Below are 10,366 nucleotides of genomic sequence, written 5' to 3'. Positions count from 1 at the left end.
TTGTCTACGTTTTGACCAGCAGATCTACAGTAGATCTAAAGTAAATGTAACCTCGTCTAATGTAGATCTACATGATTGGTAAGGGCAAGACAGCGGCATCAGTCGCGGATTCTAGAAGCGCGCGTACTAGATGGAATGCTTCGACCGCACGCGCTTTCTCGTACAGAGCAGATAACGATGCCCTTACAGAAGTATGATTTCCATATTTAAATCCGCTGTTATTGGCAATTGACCGTTTTATTCGATGCCGATTTTAGTACTAAGTACTAGTTATCTAACATTTTTCTTTTCCTTTTTAAATAGTTTCGTTTTCGAAAACAACATTGTAGTAAAGTCCATAGCACATGGCCTTGATGCTCAATAATGGGGTACAATATCGCGAATATTCTGCTGCACTAATGTCACAATCCACTGTAATTCATGTACCATAATGCTCTAATATATTAAGAAATATATACCTGGACAAGTCGTTGTTGCGCTTCCCAAAGGTTGGCATATATTATTGTTACTTGTATCACTGTCAGTAGCTTGAAGTTGAATACATAATTTGGTGTAGAGAAAACAGTTTGCAACATCTAATGTTAGGGATAACACTGTTCCTGAGATGGTATTGTCGTTAGCAGCAGCAGTAGTAGTTCCAGTTGCATCAAACTCGCTTGACATAGTAGCGGATGTATCATCTGCAAAGTACCCCTTGACACCTGTCACTGCATAACCACCACCCGTTGAAATTAGAACGATATCTAATGTGACATCCGTTGGTGCAGTGGTACTGTATGCTATTCCTGACGCTGGATCCGTAATTGTAAAAGATGAAGCAGCTACATCTGAAAAATATTTGTAAAGTATTTGTAGTGGTAAATTCATATCGAACATAAATTGAAGAAAAATTACATTGCAAAAGTGTAATTTGATCCCTGTAGCACCACTACCTGTACGAAATGGGCCATGAAGGAACTCCAGGTAATTTTGAATACACCTTAATATATAGACTTTACTGCAATCCATTCGTGATTTTTCGCATTTTGTGACGAGATAGAAGCATCATTGATTCTTTCACATGCCTTAGATATATCACCGATATTTACTTCATTGTAGTGACGCTGTGTTGATATATAAGTTCCGACAAGAATGACTTCTTATCTTAAATAAGATTAGATACCATATTGAGTTCATATTTAATTTCTGTGATATTATTCGTCCCATGTTATTTAGCGAGACATGTTTCTGTCTGCTTCAACAATTTTTGATGAAATATATTTTCGATGTTTTCTCTTTGTTTGAGCTTGGAATTTACATGACCAATTGTTATGTATTTAAACATTACTGAGCTGATGTTGCACTCTCGTGATCCTACAATGCTTTATAATGTGTACTAAAACATCAATTGTACTTTGTCTGCTCAATTTACAGGCAAACGTTCTATCAGAATCATCACATTGCAATTGATGTAGTTTACTTGAGGTTGAGATCTTATAGTAGAATATATATTATTTGGTGTAAATATGTTAAATAAAGCTCAAGATATTCATACGTCTCCCGGATTTTATGAAGAACGCATTGGTGGGATCAAATCCAGCTGTTGACAAATATTTGATGTTTATGAACATTTCTACGAGCCATCGATAATACAGGATTAGTGACAGGAAAAACGTCTATCCCCATTACGAATGTCAGGGAGACTCCAAACTAACAAAGATCGTAGACACTAAAGACTAGACAAATTTCCGTAAAAATGCTATCTACCGACATTGAAAACGCAGCAACAAAAGGTAAGTATGTTGGTCTCGATTGAGAGTACTCTAAATCGGATTGGATTTTTTAAATAAATTGTTAGAAATAGAAATATTTTGAAACAATAATGATAGTTTCAGGCAAAAACTAGACAAATTCAAAAAAAATAAGTTTATGAATTCTGCCAGTTGCAAACAATAAAGATAGTGATAAAATAAGATCCAACAGCAGTTGAAGCCATTGTCATTACGTATTGGCTTCCTTCCAAACATGAACGTCGACGACAGTCATTCGTGCACGACTTACAGGACATGTTAGGAACAAAATATAAGGCAGGAATCGCCCGCAGTTTATATCAATAAACTATTTCAGTAATCAACTTTCAAAACGTGGATTATGTTTATACAAATAGAAGACATTACGAGAACTGCCTGCTAAACACAGCATTTCCGTGAGGAGAACGCACATTGATATGCATTGAGCAATAGTACAAGTTCATGCCAATGTGACCTTTTCGAAGAGCTGTCATAAATACAGTATTTGTGGCGCGGAAAACTTTTATGTCTTACACTAAGATTAGTAGGATGACGTGCTAAACTATTATGGCTACTTCAAATTTCTACGAAACATTTCCGATTTCAAAAAACAACAACACTTGTTTAATGTGTTTAATTATGAAGCGGGGGCACAATTTGTCATATTTTAAATCACTTAGATTTACAGTGTAGGGTGACAAATATACGCGGCAATGGAATGGTCGATGTTCCCGAACTGGACAAGCCATCAAGATGTATGCCTCATACTAGAAAATATGAGACCCACACATATATATTTACAGCCATAGTTTCCCAGATAATTTGATAGCAATGTTTATGCGATTTATTGTGATCGTGCTTACGTGTGAAACACTCTGACGACGATTTATTGTTGTTGGTTTAAACACACCATGGAGGTAGTTGTAATAAGTTGGTCTACGTGTGGTTGTAATGTTTTGGTAAAACTGGAACACTGCATGAAACTCACGACCAATGAAATTCAATAACATTTTGTTTTTGTTTTTTCTTACCCAGATCGTTTTGGCTAGATTGTGTTAACATTTTTGAGTATTTTTAACGCTGGAACATACTCAAAAATCTATTTTAAAATATATGTAAAAATCTCATATGCTTTACGTAATTCATTGTACTCCTCCGTCAGTGGAAATAATAACACGACGCCATGACAGGTTTCACGCAACGTTTTGACTCTGGGGACGATTTTACGTTTGTTTCCCTCGAATAGTAAATATTTTTATTTTTTTATCTGATGATTGAACATCAGCAAGCGTCAGTGTATGATAGATTTTGGCATGTCATCGTGATGCAATAGTATTTTTTGTAAACGATTAACGTCACTTTTATAAACGGGCATCATCTCCGTTAGTGTTTTCTAATTGGTCGAATAGAAGAAAGAAAACTAATTAGCTCCTACAGTTTTTGTCAGTTTGCCTTGACATTTTTACACTGTTTTAACGACGTCTCTACGAACAAAAGGACTGCTGAGCTTATTTTTAAAGCTTTGTATTTTCGGACAATAACATTCGAAGTGTGAAATACTGACCGGGATTGAATATACGTACACATCCTGCTTGACAACTTTGTAATATGAACACAAAACATACAATATATACACCCCGACGCCCATTTATTAATACACAACTGATAAACGTTGTGTTAAAGTTTCACTTTAAATAAACAAGAATTGTAAGAGCTTTTCAGATTTGAACTTGGTAAACTAAAAAAACACAAGTAAAGATAATGGATAATTTGCATAACCATTCACTCAGTAAGAAGTTTGCTAATGCTCATAATTAAAATGGCTTTAACAGTTCCAAATTTAAACCTGTTATCGTTTTGTAAAAAAGTTAAATATAGTGCATAATATGGAGATTCCGTCATTACTTTTTTTCACCATGTTTTTATTGATTATTTATGTACAGCCTTGCTAAAAAGAGAATGCTTGTACCTGTTTTCTATATTTTAAAATCGTCTTTTGAGTGTGTTCCATCAGTCACAATGCTGCGAAATTTTAACAGCCTATGGCCAAGACTGTTTGGATAATAAAAAGTCAAAAACAAATTCACTCTCAAGTGCCCACGAACCTGCATTTATACCTTAATAAAATTGTTCAAAATTGTTCATGCTCAAAGTGTAACTCGATGTTCATTTATCATTTAACAGAACGAGTTATAGAAAACGGAGATTTTTGTTTTTGTTGAAAGTCCACATTTAGTAACTCGAAGTGTTATGTTCCTGTATCTCGGAATTCGGTTAACTGCTAATTCAAATTTTAATTACTAAATTTGAGTTACGCGTGCATATTGTCCGTAACTCTGCTAGCTGTTAACTGAACATCGAGTTACAATTTACATCTGCTCTTGCCAAAGTTGGCATAGATTTCAAAATATCGGCGTGGTCATTTGTTTAGCTCGACGTCCCCAACAATTTAGTATCTCTAAATTACCTCATATATAACACGATATTCCACTGATACTGACTGTTACAGAACAAGTTTAATTAGTCAGCCAACAAGCAAAAAATTTGATCTGCAAAACTTTTGTATGTCTTGTTACATTATCAGTTGATATTGCTTGGTTTTTTGGTCTATGAACTGAATGGAAGAAACTATAATTACATGTCCCACACCGGATTATTTTCATGGCAATTACAATTATTAAAATTTTGACTGCTATCAATGTTATGTATTTCATCTTAACTACGCTACCAATGTATTATTATTATTTGAAATGTAGACCAATTTACGTTTAATCTGGTGAATAATTGCATTAGCAGGTGATCGAGCATTTAGCCTGAATGTCTAACTTCTGGCCAGCCGCTACTATAACAGAGGCATTAAAACTAAATTGACATCGACAGTGGGCGCATTGAATGTTGGAAGATTTCCACAAATAATTCGATGTTGAGACTTCAACAAATTCTGTGCTGACCCTGATTTAAACGTGTATAATTATCATTAGGAGATAAAATCGTGTAGACCTACCGTCGTAATGAATGTAGATAAGCTATGACTGGAATGGAATGATTATATTTATATGCCTTGGAATTCACTGACGCACGTTCACAAACTTAAATTTTGTGGCGGTAAAATAGACATGGTTAATGTGCCGGCTAAACAGTTATTGTCATGTGACCTTATTAATATGTGTAATAATCCAAGCATTGTATCAAATTGGAATAAGCAACCAGTACTATTATGGGTGATCATACTTGGTCATGTGACTTATTGAAGCGCTCAACTGAATATTATTTATTTCTACATATAAATTATACATGCAATTTATATGGACTAGTTTAATTTTCTAAAGTAGAAATAAGTCATAAATAGTGGTAATCAATGTTATTCAGGGTTAGCACCTGTCAACCAGTATAGAATTAAATTTAAAAAGGTTACTACAGTGTTGATAATAACAAAACATTAAAATTAAATATAAATAATACGAATATATACAATGAATTAATAAATGTTCTCACCGTAAGATAAGCTTAAATATTTGAAGCATTGTTGACAATAGAAGCATGCAACCATTGCTATTAATGAAGCCATCGGGAAAGAGATGCAAATATCATATTAGATGACCGTGGTCAGGTTAGCTCATTACTATGAATAACAGTCATATCTCAAGCATTCTATCAACCCGTGAAGTTTGCAAGGGGTAAGAGATTTATGGGAAAATATTTTTTATCATTTTTGGCCATTTTGTCCATGGCAGTTTCCTTGAAATGTAATGACCGTTTCCTTTCTGTCCAAACTGTTAAATGTACTTCATATAACTAATTTATTCTTGTGAATAATGTTTTGTATTCTTTCTTTTTTGGATTCCTTGTTTGCGAATAGAACAAACAAATACTAAATAAATGAGAACGCAATGCACTTACCACCAACATGTTATCATAATTAGTGTCTCTAAGTTTCTAAGAATATCATATCTGGTGCAAACGGTGTCTAAGAATATTGTATCTAACTAAGTTAGTGTCTGGTACAATGTTATCCACTTAATGGTCGTCTACTGTCTCAATTTAACAAATACTGTACAGCCGAAATAATAATAACAGAAAAACATTTGCCAAAGACAAACAAATTGTACAAATTGAGTTGCTGTAAATGTAAATGGTTTTCCTTGCATGTCTTTGGTTATATTATACAAAACCTTTGTCATTCTATATTAGATTAAGCAATGTAGATTATGTTGTAGAACATTAGGATAGATTTTGAAGATGTAATCATTGCATATAGCAGACAACACGCACGCAATAAAGATAAGTTTATAGCTTATATGTATGAGGGAAAATTCTTCTCGCTGAGGTTCTCCAACACGTGTCAGGGGGAATCTCGTCTGGTCTCCACATCTCGTCTTCTTGAGGTACGGGATCGGAAAAGTCACTTAAACTTTACAGTCAAATAGACACACACAACGAAATACGTTTCAACTCTCGTTTTTAGTCGGTCAATCGACTACTCTATAAGACACAGCGCCCTGGGGAAAAGTCCTCAAGACCATCGCAAGACTGACCCAAGGCTGCGTCTCTCTTGGTGTTCTCGCCAAGACCAACTAAACACTCTTTATTCACTTTCAAAACCTTAACCAACTACAAAGCAGTTTAAAAGACTCTAGGGCGTGGCCTTCAAACATACAGCCAATCACACCAAAGTACTGAACACGTCATATCACAATTGATTAATCGTCACTATATTACTAACTGCGAATACCAACTGTCAGAAATAGTAGTCCGGATAGCGTCGGTTATATCGTAATTAGTTCCAAACCACTGAGTCGAGTTCCGTCCAGGACCTCACATAAGCCTAAATGATGACAGACATAACACAGCCATTCGCTAGTAATCAAATAAATAAGTCAGTCAACAGATACGCAAAAACAAATTCATCACATATGAATAGATATAATCAGGTCAGGCAACTTTGCAAGCGACCCAGAATTAAAGGGTGCTGCTACGTCATATGAAATAAGAAAGTCTATATTGATAGAATGAATGACCCTATTACCACTGCTGGTCATTGAGCTCATACAATATATGTATTATATAATCATCAAAAATATTCTTAATATAGATTCTTCGACAGCTTTAATAATTGAAGTTTAGTTGTTTATTGCATTAACGTGCATGCATGTAATATACATTCAGCATGTATATATTACCAAGTAATCCCAATTAAATAAAGTAGTCCGCTCGTCACACAATGGTGCATGTGTATATATTACAACTGTCTCATCAACTGTCAACATGCCTACTGATATTCTCACTCCATACTGTACTTAACTTAACCATGCAATACCAACCAATGATTTGTGTGATCAAGCTCAACTACCCCTTTTCACGAGTATTGCTGACCATTGATTTAACACTAACATTCTCAGTCTTTGATTGTAATATTGCAGATACAAACGATCACCCAGCCATTTATGAACTGGACTAGAGGAATAGCAAATATATTCGATAACCACAAATGGTCACAAGATCGCATTAATATGAATACCTAATATGCCATTTTTGGCTTTTGAAAAGTATTCCAAGCATATTAATTGAACTGAACATAGTTAACAATATTATTGACCACAAATTGTAAAGCCATATATAGTCATTATATATGCATAACACTATAAAGTACGTAATAAAGATTGTGATCAGTATGATATATTATAGTCTACATGCTTGACATTCAAATCGCCCATATCTTGCTACATTTTAACTTAATTGCACGTGAACTTTTCATATATAAATGATTGCCAAAACGTGTCAAAATATAATGGCGCATACTTCTTGCGCTCTTGTTACCGCTTGAACAAGCACACACCAGACTCACAATGTACAGGAGAGTATAGTACATCCAATTAGGTAGTACGCGTGTATTTGCACCAGCTCTTCGTTAAATGCAATTTCATAAGTTTCATCACAAATTTAGCTCAATGTTAAAGAGAAGATGCCAAGACTGGAGGTGCTAGAGGAGTAAAACCCTGTCAAGGCTATATGATGCCGTGCAAGCAATGTAACAAAACGCGATTTTCGCCGTCCAGTGATGATGAATCTACCATCAAGAAGTACTCGCATGAAGGAAACTTCTCCGCTGGCTATTCAGCCGAAGTCCTACATCATTGACACATACGTCATTCAATATAATTGCCCAGGTATCGGAGATTAATGCACAATCTTGAGTGAATGCAAGACAAAATACAGCAGTTTTACGAAACAACAAGTGGGATAAAACGTTTCGTGAATTTATGAGCCATGCTTAAAAGCACCAACACGTAGCTGGTATCTGTGAACAGTATACTGAGAAAACGAATTTGTACTGCGACTATGAAAGAAACAATCAAGGCCAGTACATGCATGGAAGAAACCTGGAAGTGTACGGTTTACCAGAAACAAAAGAAAAATAATTCACTGATTTCACTTAAAGTTCTCAAAGCCATTTACATCAGTACCTGCATGAGATACATTGATATAACACATTACAATGGCAATAAATCACAACCAGGCCACAATCCACGCCATCGTCCGATAATCTGTTTACAAACACACGTACAAAAAAATATAAATGGTAAAAAACACAAAAATCGGATATTGCATCGTCAGCAATATTTACATCAACAAAACCTGACACCAAGAAGAAGATAATTATTTGACCTGACTAAAAAAAGGCGCAAGAAAAATATTTTGAAGTTTGCGTGGACACAAATGGGGAATTTCTTGGTAAAAAACGTAGATCAACACCAGGCATCATTATTGAAAATCTCCAAGAACTGGGGAAAATTATTTGAACATATCATATATTTTTTAGTCAATATATACTTTAAACCATTCCACATAATTCAATAAACGGATTCGAAAATATAATTGCAATCACTATTCACTAGATGAGTTTAACAAAAAAAATTGTTACCTTTCAACTGAACGTTATGTTACATCACTTTCAAAACATTTTCATGAAATTCTTTTATTCTTAAATAATCCTAATAACAATTTCTTCTCTTTAGATGCGAGTTAAATTCAAAATCCAGCAATTCCCTTTATAATATTCTATCATACAATTCAATTACATCTAACTGAGATAATTATTTGCCATTTACTCGCATTAATATTAATGCCGTGTAATGGAAATCAATACTTGTGGAGACCCTCATTAATAACAAACAGCTGATATGAGGTATTAATTATAGGAAAACTAACACCCAATACGTCGTGCTTCTGTATGGCTTTAAAGATTGTAAACTGGAGGAAGTGGAAGTGATTGCATAGTATGTGAACATCGGCACTACCAATAACGTTAATCCCGTATACTCATTATAATACTCAACTAAATTCTTACAACTTTTCTCAATTAATTCAATCCCGAGATAAAGAAAATACTTGTACAACTGCAGGCAACCTCATGACCTCATTCAGTAAGATATCACAGACCATTACCCTATGTTAGTTACAATTAAACGTCTCATCCCAGAATTCAAATCAGAATCCGAATATCCTTCTTTTTATATTAAGAGTTATGATCAACACGTTTTCATTATCGACATATTTATGATTGTACTGACGCAAATCAAGCATACAGAGAGTTTAATAACATTAACATCAGAACTGCCTCTTAATTTTTTACTTAAATCAAAACCGTCATTATTTCACTCGATTACCACATAATTCTTCAACTCGGCAAGCGTCTGTCTGTTTCTATACTCTTCAAACACTTGCTTTCACTGAATCTTATTAGAATTAGGGCGCAAACTCGACTTGAAACCCGGGAAACATAACTCTTAGATTACTCATAAGTTCGTGGCTTTTCGTCCAATTGATGGAAATCTCCTTTATAAAGATTTTTAAAAGATCATGTCTTATGTATAGCAATGTTCAGCAATGTATATGACAATACATCACGCGGGAGAAGTTTAATTACAAAAGGAAAGCTTATTCCGATATTAGAAAACATATTATATTTTATTTAATATATGGTTGAATAGCGGGCACTGTCATTGGTACATGAAGGTAACACGATTGTCCATACCTCTGACATTCACATGTTTATCATTATAAAGCCTGGTGAGTCTGTATAATCAACTATTAGTGTCATATCTGCTGATGATTTCCGTTGAGTGGAAACCCCGGAAAACACTAAACCTGTCGAAAAACACTAAACCTGTCGAAAAACACTAAACCTGACAATAAAAACACTAAACCCGAGGTAAAGGGTGTATTATGGGTGTAAAGTGTGATGGTGTAAATGGTTTGATGTATTGTTAAATATTTCCTCTGACATGTCACGATGTTGTGCACGATGTTTATCTACAACAAGGACTGAATTTGACATGATGTAGTTTTAGGAATTTCAAATCTAAAAATATGCCAATTGCTGTGTTCATAATTTGTAAATATATAAATGTTTACGAAGGGTTTAGTGTTTTTTCAACAGGTTTAGTCTTTTTCAACAGGTTTAGTCTTTTTCAATAGGTTTAGTGTTTTTCAACTGGTTTAGTGTTTTCCGGGGTTTCCACTCAACGGATGATTTCCAAGTAAATCAAGTTTTACTTGCACCGGCTTAGTTGTCACTGTGATCAAGTACGGCTCTT

At 34.5% G+C, this 10,366-nt stretch overlaps 1 protein-coding gene across 2 annotated transcripts in view; it reads right to left on the bottom strand.

The window, feature by feature from the left end:
• Positions 1 to 280: 280 nt before the first annotated feature.
• LOC146735741 (uncharacterized) overlaps positions 281 to 10,366 on the bottom strand; it is a 34,575-nt gene continuing 24,489 nt past the window's right edge. For both annotated transcript variants that reach the window (XM_085506574.1, XM_085506573.1), the window contains exon 2: positions 281 to 827. In XM_085506574.1, coding sequence (XP_085362700.1) covers positions 436 to 827 — 392 coding nt within the window. In that variant the 3' untranslated portion in view covers positions 281 to 435. The remainder of the gene's footprint in view (positions 828 to 10,366) is intronic.

This window comes from Saccoglossus kowalevskii, chromosome 12 (assembly GCF_978046115.1).
Source record: "Saccoglossus kowalevskii chromosome 12, keSacKowa6.1, whole genome shotgun sequence".
NCBI classification, from domain to species: Eukaryota; Metazoa; Hemichordata; class Enteropneusta; family Harrimaniidae; genus Saccoglossus; species Saccoglossus kowalevskii.
This window is presented reverse-complemented; position numbering and strand designations above follow the sequence as displayed.